The sequence below is a fragment of the Camelus bactrianus genome, chromosome 9, assembly GCF_048773025.1.
Source record: "Camelus bactrianus isolate YW-2024 breed Bactrian camel chromosome 9, ASM4877302v1, whole genome shotgun sequence".
NCBI lineage: Eukaryota > Metazoa > Chordata > Mammalia > Artiodactyla > Camelidae > Camelus > Camelus bactrianus.
In genome coordinates, this window is record NC_133547.1 from 58,547,095 (window position 1) to 58,564,213 (window position 17,119).

Consider the following 17,119-nt stretch of genomic DNA (forward strand, 5'->3'; position numbering starts at 1 on the left):
GATCAGAGTCCCAGGGGAAGACAGACTAGCCTTGCGAGCCTGGTCGCGTTCCGTCCCACACTAGGAACAGGCGGTCTCCGGGCTGCTCTCGATGGTATCTTCGGACGGATAGAAGGGGCCGCGCAAAGTATTAAGGGACAACAATGGCCGCTTTGAAGGTGAGGATTTTGGCTCTCTGAGGCGGTCTGAGCAAGCAGTGGCGGCGCCAGTACCCCAGTATCAGGGACAAAAGGTCCCGAGAGTCGGGCTTGGTGAGGTGAGTGTCCCTTCTTCTTTTCCGACCTTTCCTTCGCCAATCGTGGCAGCTCCAGGCGGCGGATATCGGTCCCTCGCTCAGGTTCAAGCCGGGTTTGTAAAGTCTTGTCCCTGTCACCCAAGTTGCTTTACACACCGTAGGGATGCTGCAAAGGTCCTGCCTGCCCCAGCCTTTTTCCTTGCTGAGCTTAGATCTTGGGCGGCCTCACTGAGGTTCAGGATGCTGCCTGGTGGGGGGGTAGTCACCCCGCTTCCTTCCTTAGACCTCCCCATTAGCCCACTCCCAGACGGAGACCAAGCCCAGCAGGGCTTCTTTGGTCTTTTTCTTCTCTATCACAGTAGTGTCTCTATCAGGCCATATCCTCTCCTAGAATGTTAACTTCAAGAAGGTCGGGATATGTGTCTGTTTTGTTCTCTATCTCTAATGCCCAGAACAGCGATTGGCTCACAGAAGGTGCTCAGTGAATGATTGCTGAATAGGTATATCCTGTGTCTTTTTTCGTTATTTTTCTCTGCCTCTTGTGGCTTCTTTGCCATTAATCCTTCTTTACAATCCAGCATTTAACTCCTTGTTTGTTCCTAGCTGCTAGTTGTCCCATCATATTCTTTTTCTGTGTTACTGGTAGCTTTCCTTACTGTCTCTAGAAATTTTTGGCTCCCTGTCTCCATTAATCAGTTTAAACTCATTCATTCATTTATTCTGCAAATATTTATTTTGCTAGGTACTGGGCATAGCAGTCAACAAGACAGACACTATTCTCTCTCTTGCATAGAATGACATTCTAAGGTTATATTTCCTAATTTAGACTACTGCTGAGCAAAGCCTGTGTATCTTATCTTCTTGTTTAGATTTCCTCTCATGAGTACAGATGTTGCCAATAGGGAGCTTTCCCTTTTCTCTTCAACCTGATGGCATTTTTCAAAATGCAACTCTTTTTTCTGGGTCCATACTATGTGTTCAATCTTTTTGGCAATGTTCTTCTATGGAGCTGTGCATGTTAATTAGAGCTGGGTGAAACATTCTAGATTCTATTGATACTCTACACCATTGACAGTTCTTTGCTTCACTGACTTGTTGGAATGAGGGAAATTATTCAGGTAGTCGGAATCAGATATGTTTATGAATAGATGGTGTACAGTGGGAGGCAAAGAGGAATTTGTTACAAGGTAGTGCCAGGAAATCTTATAGTCACCTAAATACTTTTCAGAAACACCATTTCCTAGCCTGGTGTTTCTCATCAATATTTTTCGTGAACATGAATTGTTATTAAACAGATTTTGACTGCTGTGAGGTAATTCTTTTCTATAAAACACAACTGGTCCCCAAAATCCATTAAAGTATGGATGGTAGTCTTACATGTCAGTGTCTCTGCTCTGCTGTGTCTGTAGTTTAAAGGAAGGGAGAAGAGGAAGAATTTGTGTAAAAACAATGGTGAGGAACTCAATCAGGCTATAGGAGCACAGCAGATGAAATAATGTAACAATGATATTTTGTAACTGTGTAACTTTACAGCCTATTTTCACATACACTTTCTTGTTTGATTCTCATAGTAACCCCTTAGATTAGAGCACAAAGTATTTCCATTTTGCAGATACAGAAATTATGCCAAGATTAAGTTTCTTGCTTACAATCATACTGGTAGAAAATGTCAAGAGCCTGGGTTCTAGTTGAGGTTTCTGATTTCAAACCTAGCAGTGTTTTCCCTGTGCTCCCTCTGTAGATGCCGTCATGCTCTAGTAAGTGTCCCTTAGTGGGGTCTCTTCTTGCTTGGATGATACTGTCTTGGATCCTGGTGTGTGTGTGTGTGTGTGTGTGTGTGTGTGTGTGTGTATGTGTATATGTGTATCCCTGATGTGTGTTGGGGTGGGTGTAGGAAGATCTTTTGAAATTGTCAATGATTTGATGGCCAGGTCTTGGCAAGAGGTAACTGAAGGAATTCTGGTCTTGATGGGGAGGTCAACCCCCCAATATACATATAACTACAGTTACTCTGGCATTTGCAGAGCCAAGCCTTTTCCCTTATGTCTAATATCAGATGATTTGTTTTCCTTCCACAGAAGTCCCAGAGCCTGTCATGGAGGACAGCAGTGAGGATGCCTCAATCCATCGATTAGAAGGCACTGATGTGGACTCTCAGGTTGGCGGTCTTATTTGTAAGACCAAAAGTGCTGCTAGTGAGCAGCATGTCTTCAAGGCCCCTGCTCCCCGCCCTTCATTGCTGGGACTGGACTTGTTGGCTTCCCTGAAAAGGAGGGAGAGAGAGGAGAAGGATGATGGGGAGGACAAGAAGAAGTCCAGAATCTCTTCCTACAAGGACTGGGAAGAGAGCAGGGATGACCAGAGGGATGCCGAGGAGGAGGGCAGTGACCAGGCTGGCCGAAGCAGCCGAAAAGACAGGTAAAGGCCTTAGGGTGGGTTGCCCTGAAGGGAATGAAAATGGAGGCCAGAAAATAACATCCTATGTTTATCTCTCAGTTTTCTTGTTGGACATTTAGGACTTTATGATATTACTATAACTCTGTAACATTGAGAGTAGCTAGGAATTGGTATTTTCTTCAGATTTGGGGGAACATTCAAAGGTGACCGAAGAGTAAATGATGGAGGTTAGAAATGCTTATGGTTGTCACCACATACAAGCCTGCTGTACCAGGGAGATAAAGTGGAAAAGGTCAGGTTGCTTGTTTGGCACAACCAAAGGTTTGGGGCAGGTTTTTCATCCATGGAAGAGCCTTTTACCCGCTGCCCTTCCTGTTTCAGACATTATCGATCTGCTCGGGTAGAGACCCCATCCCATCCTGGTGGTGTGAGTGAAGAGTTTTGGGAACGCAGTCGGCAGAGGGAGCGGGAGAGGCGGGAACATGGTGTCTATGCCTCGTCCAAAGAAGAAAAGGATCGGAAGAAGGAGAGGTCTCGGGATCGAGACTATGACCGCAAAAGAGACAGAGGTAAACTGCTCAGCATGGTTCCTAGTGCCTGTTAAGCATCTGAATGAACATGTCAGCCTTTTTCCCACTGTGGGAGTTTTTATAACACCCATTAATTAGGGAGCTGTATTTGCATACTGTCAGCCTGGTTGTTTTTGACCTTGTTTGGTATTGGGATTAGCAGGCAGTTGAAGAAAAGTGCCATTACTTGCAAAATAGCTGCCTTGCTTGAGTATATAGTCCTCGTTTTATTGAGAAAATTGGTGATGAAAGTGATAATGGGTAATACGTTTGAGAAACCAGAGTTGACATTAGTGTTGGCGAGAAGGAAAGGACAGTGCTGTGGAGCAAAGTTGGACATAAATGAAATCCAATGCTGGCTTTCCTCAGTATTAGTTTAAGTCCTATAGCTTATAGGTTTGTAACTATTAAACTGCTATTCACTATAGACTTGTAATTATTCTTGTTTGAATTCTTGCAGGAAATAACTGTTACTGTGAGTTTGACACTTTCTAGCCAGTAACTAATTTTTGCCCTTGAAAGAATGGGGAGATGTGAGTTTCAGGAGCCCCTGGATCGCATTAGAGCAGTGAGGTTGCACCTGTGAGTGAGTGGGGAGGCCTGTCCTTTCTCTAAGGTGAAGATGGGTGGAAGTTAGGATGGGACACGTGTTTTCTGAGCTCTGCCTGACTCTTGACAGATGAGCGGGATAGAAGCAGGCACAGCAGCAGATCGGAGCGGGATGGAGGGTCAGAGCGCAGCAGCAGAAGAAGTGAACCTGAGAGCCCACGACACCGGCCAAAAGGTGGGCCAAACTGCTTGTGGCGGTCTGTGAGGGTCACAAGTATGAGAGGCAGGGTGAGGGGCTCCCATCCTCAGTGGGATTGGGTGAGAATTCCTGATTCCACCATGAACTTCTCAGAATACTTGGTTCTGAGTCAGTTGATTCATTCGGGAAGGCTGTGGACTTCTCTGTCGAGACGGAAATGCTCCCTCAACATGACTGGCGTTTGCTGAATGGGCAGTTTTCCAAATGACAGAAAAAAATAGGGAGCCGGTGGGGGCAGAAGAAGGATTTATTATAAAGAAATATGTATATTCAAGAGAGATGTTTGCAGAGATAAATGGGATATTCCTTAAAATGTTGTTATAAACACAGATGAAAACTGGACCATTAAAATTCGTATATTTTTAAAAGCTGTCAAAACTACCTTATCCATTACAAAGAGGTGCAAAGTTTATAAATAGTGAAAGAAAGAAACTTGGGAAACTGACTTTCACCTAATGGTTCTTGAGCCATGTCTTAGTGAGATTAGATGTCTCCTGTGGATGTGTCTTCTGTGGCCCCAGATGCAGCCACCCCTTCACGGTCTACCTGGGAGGAGGAGGACAGTGGCTATGGCTCTTCAAGGCGCTCGCAGTGGGAATCGCCCTCCCCAACGCCTTCCTATCGGGATTCTGAGCGGAATCATCGGGTGTCCAGTCGAGATAGGGACAGGTGATGTTCTGAGCAGAGCAGCCCAGGTTCCCTGGATGGGTGACACAGGGTGGGTGTGATTTGGGCTGGGAGGCCAGATGGTGGCTAGGAAACAGGTCTCTGCTTAGCGATGTTTAGTGAGACTGGTTGTACTGTTTCCCAGGTCTGTGAGGAGCAGGTACTCAGATGACACACCTCTGCCAACCCCATCCTACAAATACAATGAGTGGGCTGATGACAGAAGGCACCTGGGGTCCACCCCACGTCTGTCCAGGGGCCGAGGTAAGGCAGGGTAGAAGTAGGAGGCAGGAAAGTGGGGGAGATAATTCTAGTGGGGCTGAGCATAGCTGTGCTGGGGCTGTGTGGCTCAGCAGGTCTGCTGAGGCCACTGGGGTGAGCTGAGGCCGTGCAGACAGACCCACTACATGTTCTCCCTCAGGAAGACGTGAGGATGGTGAAGAAGGAATTTCATTTGACACAGAGGAGGAACGGCAGCAGTGGGAGGATGACCAGAGGGTAAAAACTACATCTCAGGGGAACTGAATGGGGGGTGGTGGCCATCTGTGGGTGAGTGGGTGACAGGGCTGTCAAAGCACCAGGGCCACGAATGACACTCTAGTGGATGGGACAGTCTCAGGGTGGCTGAGCCATGTTCAGTCACGAAGCTCTGGAATCTGTTTCTGGAGGCGCAGCCTATGTGGGGGAACTTCTCACCTGACGCAGGTCAGACCTACCATTTTTAGTTGTGTGCTGGTGCCACCGTGTGGTACATCTAAGAAGTGCTGTCACAGTGGGCTGCCCTCTGAACCCTGCTTCTCCAGGTGGCTCATCTTCCCGCAGGTTGGCCTCTTCTGCACCTGTCACCAGGGTTGCTCCACTGCTCAGTGACTTCTTACCAAACATCTCCTTCCCTTCTGGCCACGTCTTGCACATAAACTTGACCTGGCGCTTGTTCTCATTGCTGTGTCCCTCACGCTGCAGCAAGCTGACCGGGACTGGTACATGATGGATGAGGGGTACGATGAGTTCCACAACCCCCTGGCCTACTCCTCCGAGGACTACGTGAGGAGGCGGGAGCAGCACCTGCATAAACAGAAGCAGAAGCGCATTTCGGCTCAGCGGAGACAGATCAATGAGGTGAGGCCGCCCACAGTAGTCGGAGCACGTTCAGCTGGTGAAGTGGCAGGTCACGTGCACCGCCGACAGCACAGCCTGTCTCCCTGCCACTGAAGTAACAGAGGTCAAGACACCTCTGGAGGTAGAGGGGTGGGCTGTAAGCCCTTAATAGCTTAAAAAAACCCAACCCAGATCATAACTTCTCTCTTTTGCAGTCCTTCCTGGGGAGGTGCTGTTGATAGGAAGTCAGAGGGTGGGACCTGGCTCTGTGGTCTGTGTCCTTTGTGTCTCTGAGTGGGGGTGGGGGCAGTCACCATCTGTGTGTTGATGTAGAGGTTCTGACTTACACATAAAGGGCTGTCCTTTGGAAAAAGTACCACAGGTGACTTGGGATCAGCGACTCTTCTGTCTGTGGAGCCACAGGTAGAGAGGCCCGTGACGTCTCTGTGGCCCCCGTACCCCTTCTGTCAGGACCTGATACATGGACTTGCTGGGACCTTTCAGGACGACCTCGTGGCTGCAGTCTGAGTGTGGCCTCCTGTTGTGTCCTCACAGGATAACGAGCGCTGGGAGACCAACCGCATGCTCACCAGCGGGGTGGTCCATCGGCTGGAGGTGGACGAGGACTTTGAGGAGGATAGTGCAGCCAAGGTGCATCTCATGGTGCACAACCTGGTCCCTCCCTTTCTGGACGGGCGCATTGTCTTCACCAAGCAGGTGAGGTTCCTCTGTGGTCTGGGCGAGGAGAGCTCAGAGAGACCTAAAGTGGAAAAAGAAAGAAAGAAAAAGGAAAAGAGGAAAAAAGGCCCATGTCAACAGGGTAGCAGCCCCTCATTTACTAGGGCCGGTATGAGTGGACCTTCTTGCTGAGTTTGATGATCAGTGGGGAAGTTCTTTTTTCCCTCAACCTCTTGCAGCCAGAGCCTGTGATTCCAGTCAAAGATGCCACTTCTGACCTGGCCATCATTGCTCGAAAAGGCAGTCAAACAGTGCGGAAGCACAGGGAACAAAAGGAACGCAAAAAGGTTGGTTTCTTGTCCTCTGGGGCCAAGGAGTCTCTGTGTGTGTGTGTGTGTTTTTTTTTTTTCCTTTCTTCTTCTTTTTAAAGATTGTTTCACCTCACAGGTAGGGTTCTTTTTGGCAGTTAGAGGACACTCAGAGAGCAAGAATCAGCCCTCAGGGGAGGGATTTGCATTCCTCCCTCAGGGCCTCAGTTAAGGCAGCCAGGGGCCTGGTGTCTCGGAGCTTAGAGCTCGAGGCAGAAGACTGGAAGGCCCAGCTCGTCAATGCTGCTGCCGTGTGGGAATGTCCCTCCTGCCAGATGAAGTCTTTTGCCCAATGGGATTGATTTTCCATTGACTGCAGTCGTGTCACAGGATAGAGCTGACTGATGTTTCTTGTCTTTTTCAGGCTCAGCACAAACACTGGGAACTGGCTGGAACCAAATTGGGAGATATAATGGGCGTCAAAAAAGAGGAAGAGCCGGATAAAGCTCTGACCGAAGATGGTAAAGTGGACTATAGGTAGGAGTCTTGCCAGCACTTGTGCTGAAATTGCCTGAGGTTGTTCTGTACAAGGTAATGACTTGTGGATTTCAGCTCCTCTTCTGGCTGAACTCTTTCAGGGCAGAGGATTTTCCCATTTGCTAATCTTAACTCCTCTGAGCTGTATGCAGCTGTCTGTCTGGGGGTGTTCATTAGGTTGCGGATGACGGATTCTCAGACAGCAGTCTGGTCCCTTAGGCCAGAAAAGATGAGCAGCACCTCAGATTGCCTGGCAGCTCTAGCATCTCAAAGATGTATTGCATATTTGAAGCAGTTCTCACTTTTGGGTGTCAGAAGAAAGGCAGTATCCCAGTCAGGAAGGAAGATGCAGGAAACTGTGCAGGACGCTGAGAGGCTGCTGTGTGTTCTCAGGACAGAACAGAAGTTTGCAGACCACATGAAGAAAAAGAGTGAAGCCAGCAGTGAATTTGCAAAGAAGAAGTCGATTCTGGAGCAGAGGCAGTACCTGCCGATCTTTGCGGTGCAGCAGGAGCTGCTTACGATCATCAGGTGACTCCGTCCGCCCTGGGCCGGGATTCCAGTGTTGAGCTGGGGGTCCTGTGTGTCCTTTCTCCTGTGTGCACGCTGTAGCTCCTTTTCTTTTGGGCATTATATCTGATGGAGAAGGGGAAGGATTTTTTCCCTGACCTGGGTGCCCTGGGCTACTCTGCATGAAGTAAGCAAGACGGCATTGTTTTGTTTTAGCTCACTTGTTTAAACCTTACTGTCTTCTAGACTTTTCCAGGGGTGTTTCAGTGTAAGACTGTTTTCCCAGGGAAACCCTCCTCTCTAAGCAAGCAGGCTCCTTGGATAGCTAGAGGTGGGGATAGGAGGTGACCTCCCACTTGGGCTGATTCACCCGTTGTCTTCTCTCTCTTGCAGAGATAACAGCATTGTGATCGTGGTTGGGGAGACAGGGAGTGGTAAGACCACTCAGCTGACCCAGTACTTGCATGAAGATGGTTACACGGACTATGGGATGATTGGGTGCACCCAGCCCCGCCGTGTGGCTGCCATGTCAGTAGCCAAGAGAGTCAGTGAAGAGATGGGGGGAAACCTTGGCGAGGAGGTGAGTGGGCAGGAGGGCTGAGCTTTGTAGTTATTACCTGGTGGCTTCCTTTATCTGAGCTGATCTGTTGAGAATTGGGCCCAGCTCGGGGTGTGCTGGTGGTGAGCTGGTGTCCAGAGCTTCTGAGCCTTCTCTTTGGCCTCCAGGTGGGTTATGCCATCCGCTTCGAAGACTGTACCTCAGAAAACACCTTGATCAAGTACATGACTGACGGGATCCTGCTGCGAGAGTCCCTCCGGGAAGCGGACCTGGATCACTACAGTGCCATCATCATGGACGAGGCCCATGAGCGCTCCCTCAACACTGACGTGCTCTTTGGGCTGCTTCGGGAGGTGAGGGCTGCGGGTCCACCCCTCTGTGCCTGTGGGGCTTGGACCAGTGCGCTGCTAGGAGGCTCTCTGGGCACACTGGGGTCTAGCCTGGAGAAGCCGAGGGGTCTGTGGAGGGGTCTCTGACCTGCCAGAGCTTCCTCTGAGGCCCCTGGCTGTGGGGTTCAGACCCAGTGTTGCGGTTTACTCTGTTCCTGCTCAGCTCAGTGACTCATGGTTCTCCTGGCTGTGGCTCCGTGGATTCAGTCTACACAGTTGTTATGAATCTAATGATCCAGTTTGTCAGCTTTTGCTTCTGTTTCATTTGGAAGTGATGCTGATGAGACTAGAGGATGGAAGTCATGGGTCCCAAGCCTATGGGGAAGCCTCTTACCGACTTCTCTTAGGTGGTGGCTCGGCGCTCAGACCTAAAGCTCATTGTCACATCGGCCACTATGGATGCAGAGAAATTTGCTTCCTTTTTTGGGAATGTCCCCATCTTCCATATCCCTGGTCGTACCTTCCCTGTTGACATCCTCTTCAGCAAGGTACTGAGGCCCTTCTTTTGAACCTGACCCTGACCTCTGATGAGGAGCCAGTTCGGGGCTGTGGGGTGGGGTACTGAGTTGGAAGAGGTTTTGTGGTAATGGTGGGAACCTGCAGCTCCAGTGCTCAGAGGGGAAGGACTACTTCTGGGGAGGTTTTGTTTTATTGTTTCTTTGGAGTGGAAGTGTGGGGCCTGGGGAGGGCAGTCAGGCCCATTTATAGGTGCAGCAGTCTGAGTTCGCCGGCTCTAGTCCCAGAGCACGGGCTGGGCTGCAGGTTCAGAGGGGTGCCTGGCCTGCCTTCGCCTCAACGCTCTCTTCTGATGGTGTTCCTGGCTGGTTTGCAGACCCCGCAGGAGGATTATGTGGAGGCCGCAGTGAAGCAGTCCCTGCAGGTGCACCTTTCAGGGGCCCCTGGGGACATCCTTATCTTCATGCCTGGCCAAGAGGACATTGAGGTGCGTGTCTCAGCCACAACTGTGAAGAATGGGTGTATCCTTTGTGTGAGAGTTCGGGGCCATGCTGTCTCACGGCTCCTCTCTGTGCCCTCAGGTGACCTCAGACCAAATCGTGGAACATCTGGAAGAACTGGAGAACGCGCCCGCCCTGGCCGTGCTGCCCATCTACTCTCAGCTGCCTTCTGACCTCCAGGCCAAAATCTTTCAGAAGGTGTGACAGCAAGAATGTCTGTTTTGGGTCCCTACTCTGGGGTCCCCCTGAATTCCCCCAAAGGAGGGCAAGAGAAGGGAGGGTGTTACTTTTCCACAGGAGTGGGGTGTGCTCTTCTCCCTGTGGGGGTCTTTCCTTTACCCGAGGGCCTACAGCCTTCCCTCCCTGCACATCCTGTCTGGCTCCAGGCTCCAGATGGTGTTCGGAAGTGTATCGTTGCCACCAACATTGCTGAGACATCTCTGACTGTTGATGGCATCATGTTTGTTATCGACTCTGGTTATTGTAAACTAAAGGTAAGAAGAGGTACAGGCACTGGGGCTCTGGGCCTTCACCCAGAGGTAGCTCATCCAAGGGGGTGGGAAGGCAGGCCCTGGGTCCTTGGCCCTTGAATGAGGATTGCTTATGGAAGTGATGGGATGTTTCAGAGCCTAACGTTTATTGAGTGCTGACTTTGCCATGAGCTTGATTCATTTAATCCTTGTGATAACTTGAGGTAGACAGTTTAAATAATGCAACAGAGGTCATGGAGCTGGTGTTCACAGGGAAATTTCTTGTGGTTCCTGGTTCCAAAAGATGGCTGCTTGCATTGTTAAGACACTTCCCTTTGTAATGTGTAGCAACCAGGGTTTGTCTCTGTCTCAAGGCTGCTTCCCTTTCTCCCCTCAGTCTGTCCTTAATCAGGTGTTTGTTGCTGCCTCCTAGGTCTTCAACCCCAGGATTGGCATGGATGCTCTGCAGATCTACCCTATCAGCCAGGCCAATGCTAATCAGAGGTCAGGGCGAGCCGGCAGGACGGGCCCAGGTCAGTGTTTCAGGTAGGAGCCCTGTGCTAGCCTGCTTTCCAGGGTGGAGCCCAGGCTGGGGCAGACAGGTTTGGACTATGATCCAGCAGAGGGATGCTGCCCCTAGCGCTGGTCCTGAGGCTGGCGACCGACAGCGGGGCTGCCACTTGTTAGTTCTCTCATCACATGCTGCTGAGTGGAAGAAGTCACCTTTCCAGACAGCCCTGAGGTCTGAGCCACCTTGGGTTTTAGGAAGACCCATGTTAAATGTACCTGCAGCGGAAGACCGGTAATTACAGTATGCCTCCTCTCAGTATGAATTTGAACAAATCATATCGTTGGTTCTTTTTTACCTCTTCCTCCAATTATTATCTCTCGTTTTTGTTCTGATTTTTAAAAATAATATATTCATTATAGAAATTCAGAAAATACAGAAAAATATGAAGAAAAACCCCAGCCATAATTCTAGTCCCAGGCTCACTGGTTCCAGAAATGAAGCTGTCACATAGGAGACCAGCAGAAGGGTGAACTGGCAGAACTGTTTTGAATAGGTGGAAATTCGTGATTCAAAGGGGGAGGTGGGGGGAGAAATGAAGACTTCTTACCTGTGGCTTTTACCTGCACTGGCTGTTCTGGGTGCACGTGCCCAGCGCCGGTTCCCGTGCAGGCAGCTGGGTGTGTTCAGGGCGCTCAGCCAGGCAGCATGGTGGAAGGTGCGGCAGGACTGGGTCTTCTTCCCGGCAGGCTCTACACTCAGAGTGCCTACAAGAACGAGCTCCTGACCACCACGGTGCCTGAGATCCAGCGGACCAACCTGGCCAACGTGGTGCTGCTGCTCAAATCCCTGGGGGTGCAGGACCTGCTGCAGTTCCACTTCATGGACCCGCCCCCAGAGGACAACATGCTCAACTCCATGTATCAGCTCTGGATCCTCGGGGCCCTGGACAACACAGGTGTTGCGGGTCTGGGAGCCGGGCAGGGCTTCGTGGGCTCTGGCGCCTGGGCTCTTCCTCTTACCACGCCGTATCTGTTGACCATCTGGGTTTGTTCCTCTCTTCCAGGTGGCCTGACCTCGACTGGGCGTCTGATGGTGGAGTTTCCACTGGACCCAGCCCTGTCCAAGATGCTCATTGTGTCCTGTGACATGGGCTGCAGCTCCGAGATCCTGCTCATTGTCTCCATGCTCTCGGTCCCAGCCATCTTCTACCGGCCCAAGGTGGGAGATGCTGTCCAGCTCCTCTCTTCCCAGAGGCCTGGGAGGGAAGTGGGCTCCAGAAAGGTCGAGAGAGGGGAGTAGACCCTGTCTGTGTATTATTAGGATGGAATGGAGGAGCAGGAATCAAAGTTTTCAAAAAGTGATTTTGCTGTTTCATGTTAAGCAGGTTGGGGTAGGGGAAGGGGTGGGCTAGCTCGGTGGTTCTCAGGGAGTGTTCTGGAAATTTGCAAGAGCATTTTTTTCTAGTATGGTTGTGCCTGAGTCCTCATGTTGCAGAATAAATATTTTTGTTATACATGAGTTTATTTTCCTTATATCATCAAGGCACTGTATTGATGTTTTTTGGGTTGCGTGTGTGGGTAGGTGATAGTGTGAGAACCTCCAGGCTCTTCTCAGTGGGCCTGGATTTCCGTGTGCTTGGAGTAAAGGTCCTTTTACCTTCCTAGGGCCGAGAGGAGGAGAGTGATCAAATCCGGGAGAAGTTTGCAGTCCCTGAGAGTGACCATCTGACCTACCTGAATGTCTACCTTCAGTGGAAGAACAATAATTACTCTACCATCTGGTGTAACGATCATTTCATCCATGCCAAGGCCATGCGGAAGGTGGGGGCAGTGGCCCAGAGAAGCAGGATGTCGGTAAGAGGGGTGGGAGGCAGGGGAAGAAGGGCTCCCTTCTTGCCTGCCCGTGTCCTGCTCTAGGTCCGGGAGGTGCGGGCTCAGCTCAAGGACATCATGGTGCAGCAGCGGATGAGCCTGGCCTCGTGTGGCACCGACTGGGACATTGTCAGGAAGTGTATCTGTGCTGCCTATTTCCACCAGGCAGCCAAGCTCAAGGTGAGCCCAGAGGAGCCTGGAGGAACTATGGCCTCTTCCTGGCCTGACACTTTGTACGAGGGCTGGTTTCTTCCTTTCTCATTGTACAGTCCTACACATCTGGGCTTCCCCCTCAAAGCCTGTGTCAAGACAGTGTTGAGGGGTCGGGTAGCTGCCCAGATGCACAATGTTTTGCTGCTGTGGCTACCTGTTAGGTCTCTTCCCTAGGGAATCGGAGAGTATGTGAATATCCGGACAGGCATGCCCTGCCACCTGCACCCCACCAGCTCCCTCTTTGGAATGGGCTACACCCCAGACTACATAGTCTATCACGAGTTGGTCATGACCACCAAGGTGAGTCTTTTCCGAGGGAGCTTGTATAACATAGGCCCGCCTGGCTGGGCCGGGCCTTTGTGACCCTTCACTGCCTTCTAGGATGGGCTTTGAGCTTGGGAGGCTTGAGGCCACATGCGCTGCTTTGAGGGGAGCTGAGCTTGGTTCTCAGTTGGGGGTTTGGGGAAGGTTATACAGAGTCAACCTCTGGATTACAGCGGCCTCGGCGGTGACAGCAGGATTCTGCTTGCTGCCTGGGACAAGCAACTCCTTTTGGTGGTGTTAGAAGGGTTTTCTAAGGCTCTGGGTCTTTTCTCTTGGACACTAGGGGGCTTTTTCTGAAGCATGGAGGAACTTGGATGGGAGAAGAGATCAGAATTCCAATTTCTGGGGCTCTCCTTGCCTTTTTAGCCTCCCAGGGCTGGGGGTAGGGCCCTTCCCACACAGCTCCTATTTGGGGAATGGCTCTGGGAAGGACAGCTCAAAGCATTGGTCCTGTGACCACTGCTCTGTGGCCCTTCTGCCTGCAGGAGTACATGCAGTGTGTGACTGCTGTGGATGGAGAGTGGCTGGCAGAGCTGGGCCCCATGTTCTACAGCGTGAAACAGGCAGGAAAGTCTCGGCAGGTAAGGATCCTGCACTTTTCCGTGGAGGGTCTGTTTGCCTCTGGGATCCATTTCCTTGTCAGCCTGGTATTAAGGACACATCATAATCTGACTCCCCCTCATTTCTCTCTCAATCATAGAGGCTGTGATCCTGGCAGGCTGGCCTGTGTGATTTCCCCCCACCCACTCCAGTTATTTGATCTGCTGTACCTTAAAAAAAAAATTATGGAAAAATCCAGATATTCATAGAAGTGGAAAAAGAATATAATGAGCCACAAATTCCTCAGCTAGCCTCCATAATTACCTACATTCTATCAGTCTTGTTTCTCTCATTCCCACCCTCCTCCATACACATCAGGTTTTTTTGGAATATTTTAAAGCATATCTCAGGCATTGTGTTTTTTCACCCATAAATTCTTAAAAACGTGTCTTTAAAATGACTTTAAAAAAATAAAATGTAACTTCCATGCTGATACCACTCAATGGAATTAATCCTTAAAGTTGCTTGAGTCTCTAGTCCTTATTCAGATTTCCCTTTTTAGCTCAAAGATAATTTTTTATAATTGATTTGCTTGAATTAGGATCTGGACATTGAAATTTCTCATTGTATATATTAAGTCTTCTCTTCTAGAACAAGCTCTGCCCCTATTCTTTTTTTTTTATGGCTTTTATTTATTGAAGAAAGCAGCTCATTTATCTTGTAGAATGTTCCATGTTCTGTTTTGGGGCTGACTGCTTCCTCAAGGTGCTGTTTAACTTGTGCCACTATTCCTTGTGTTTTCTGTAAGCTAGTAATTAATACACAGGTTTGGCTAGATTCAGGTTCAGCAGTTTTGGGTAAGGGTGCATGAGTGCTGTGAACTTCCTTTTAGATCCTGTCAGGAGGCACATAAAGTCTGGTGGTCCTACTTTTGATGACTCTAAGATTGCTCACTGGTTCCCTCTGACCCCTCCATTATCAGTTCTCTCCCTACTCCTCGGTCTCCTGATGCTCTTGGTGTCCATCGGGGGCCATCGCCTGGATTCATTGTGTAGGTTGCATAATGTTGCAGACTATTGCTTCCCCCTCTTCTCAGCATAGTCCTCCCTGCACTGGGCCTGCACACGCCTTCCTATGTCCGTTCTCTCCAGCCGGAAGTCATGTCTTCCCTATTTCCTATACTTCCTGGCACGGTTGTGAACTTGCTAAGAGCATGTAAGCACTTACTGAATTGAGTGGAGGGCTGAAGGATGGCAGGGTTAGGACTGAGTTGTCCAATATCCATCTTGAGTCAGTGAGAAAAACAGGCCTCGGCCCTGGTGCTGGGGCACGGTGCTGCATGTCCCTGCCTCTGGGAGCTGGTGCAGTCTATACAGCACCTGGCTTGCAGCAGGGAGATGGGTGCAGATCCAGTCTCCTCACTCGCTGGTCCTCAGTGACCCTGGTACCTCTCTGTTTTCTAGGAGAACCGCCGACGGGCCAAAGAGGAAGCATCTGCCATGGAGGAGGAGATGGCTCTGGCCGAGGAGCAGCTGCGGGCCCGGCGGCAGGAGCAGGAAAAGCGCAGCCCCCTGGGCAGTGTCAGGTGAGCTGGGGCCTTGGGACCCTGGCTGGGATGGAGCCCACCTGCTGGACAGACCAGGCTCTGAGGCAGGGTCGTGATTTAAGAGAAGTTAAATGTGCAGAGGTGAATTGGTGACTGGTTGACTGGTTGCATGTGGAGATGGGAGGACTTCCGGACACACTTTCAAGGGTTAGTGATAACAGCTGCAACTCCTGGTCACTGTCTGTACAGGAGGTGGGCTGGAGCAGCAGAGTAGGTCCCACAGCTTTCTCGACAGGCTAGGGCTTGGAAACCACAGTGGAGTGGTACAGAGAGCCTTGGGCTCCTGTGTCTGTGCTGGTGCCTGGAGTTAGGTCAGACTGCACAGGTGAAGGGCACAGCCCTCTCTGTAAGACTGCCTTCACCCCAGTCACCACCTGCAAGTTGGGTACCCAAGGTCACCCTAACTTCTGACCAACTCATTACATGGTTTCCCATGGCCTTTCTCAGGTTTGATGATTTGCTTGAACACCTCGCAGAACTCAGGAAAGTACTATACTTAGGATTACAGCTTTTTTTTTTTTTTAAATAGCAAAAGGACACAATCAGAATCAGCCAAATGGAGAGATGCATAAAGTGAGGTCTAGGAGGGTCCCATATGTGGAGCTTCCTTTGTCCTCAGGGCCACATTACCCTCCTGGCACGTTGATGTGTGACAGTACACAGAATATTGCCACCAGGGAAGCTCACTTGAGCTTTGGTGCCCAGAGTTTTATTGGGGTTTCATTTCATAGGCATGTGGATTGAATCAGCACCCCTGTGTTGACTTAGTCTCCAGCTGCTTTTCCCTCTCCAGAGGCTGGGCAGATAGCACAAGGCTCGAAGCACAGCCCTCTAGTCACATGGTTGGTTTTTTTGGCCTGGGCAGCCACCATCCTGATTCAATCTCATTTGCATAAACTATCAGATGTGGTCTGAGGGGCCCACCATGAATAACTGAGACACTCCAGTCCCTTGGGAAATTCCAAGGGTTTAGAGATTACCTCCAGGAATTGGGGACAAAATCCAGCCAGTGTCTTTATTACACAGCTGGAGTGGTGCCTTGGTGAGGTGGATGGAAGGCTACCTCCATAGCTCACCTAGGAGATACGAAAAGAGGTTTTTAAAAAAGAGTCCATCTTATGACATGCCTTAGTGGATATCAGAAAGAGGTGATACCTTATTCTGCTCTAATCACAAATGGGGAAGGCAAGGGGGTGGAGGTGTGCTGGGGGAGAAGACCCTTCAGCCCCAGAGTCTGCTCACACAAAGTTAGAAACAGCAAGGCCTCAGGCTCCTCGTCCTACTGTGTATCCTGGTTGGAGTGAGTAGCAGTGTGATTCCTAACTCCTGTGTTTCCAGGTCCACAAAGATCTACACTCCAGGTCGGAAAGAGCAAGGGGAACCCATGACCCCTCGCCGCACACCAGCCCGCTTTGGGCTCTGAGCTGAGGCTGTCCCTGCAGTGGTGGGGAGCCAGGTGTTGCGTCCCGAGCCACGTGGCTGGAGCGCCCAGGCCTGCCGACAGAACCCTTCTGTCTGTGTGCTCTTATCTGTGTACATCATGGCTCTGGGCAACCTGCTGAGGCCAGGCTCTGCCACAGAGGAAGGAGGAGTTCCTTGGTGCAGGTGTCAGGCTGCAGAGCGGCTGTCAGGACCACGAGAGGTGGCCGGACCCACCACATCCAAATAAACTCTCCCCGGGACACTTGGTGTATAAATGACACAGCCATGACTGTCTTTTAAAATTCTTGTGTAAAGCAGCACGATAGACCTAGACCTGTAATTTGGTTATAATTCAGGATTTGGAAATAAATTTATTGTTTGTAAAATGTTATTGCATTTCTGACTGTTCCCTTCCCCTCACTGCCCTAAATCACACAGTAGAGGACAGGCAG

The 17,119-nt window shown here is 50.3% G+C and overlaps 1 protein-coding gene across 5 annotated transcripts; it reads left to right on the top strand.

Annotated features, from left to right (window-relative positions):
- The first annotated feature begins 5 nt into the window (after positions 1–5).
- DHX38 (DEAH-box helicase 38) lies at positions 6–17,058 on the top strand. Of its 5 annotated transcripts, XM_074370492.1 has the most exons (28): positions 6–256; positions 2,314–2,653; positions 3,014–3,201; positions 3,662–3,676; positions 3,881–3,985; positions 4,531–4,678; positions 4,821–4,939; positions 5,097–5,173; positions 5,639–5,794; positions 6,329–6,490; positions 6,691–6,798; positions 7,184–7,296; positions 7,690–7,827; positions 8,200–8,386; positions 8,533–8,718; positions 9,102–9,242; positions 9,587–9,697; positions 9,792–9,908; positions 10,097–10,204; positions 10,614–10,726; positions 11,438–11,646; positions 11,755–11,909; positions 12,356–12,511; positions 12,608–12,742; positions 12,950–13,075; positions 13,585–13,680; positions 15,103–15,224; positions 16,584–17,058. In XM_074370492.1, the coding sequence occupies exons 2-28, from the start codon at positions 2,331–2,333 to the stop codon at positions 16,666–16,668; spliced, it is 3,699 nt and encodes a 1,232-aa protein (XP_074226593.1). In that variant the 5' UTR covers positions 6–256; positions 2,314–2,330; the 3' UTR covers positions 16,669–17,058. The 5 variants fall into 5 exon arrangements, with proteins under 5 accessions (XP_074226593.1, XP_010958927.1, XP_074226594.1 ...); XM_010960625.3 differs by lacking the exon at positions 3,662–3,676; XM_074370493.1 differs by lacking the exon at positions 6–256 and having other exon boundaries at positions 2,513–2,653; positions 4,497–4,678.
- Positions 17,059–17,119: the final 61 nt, after the last annotated feature.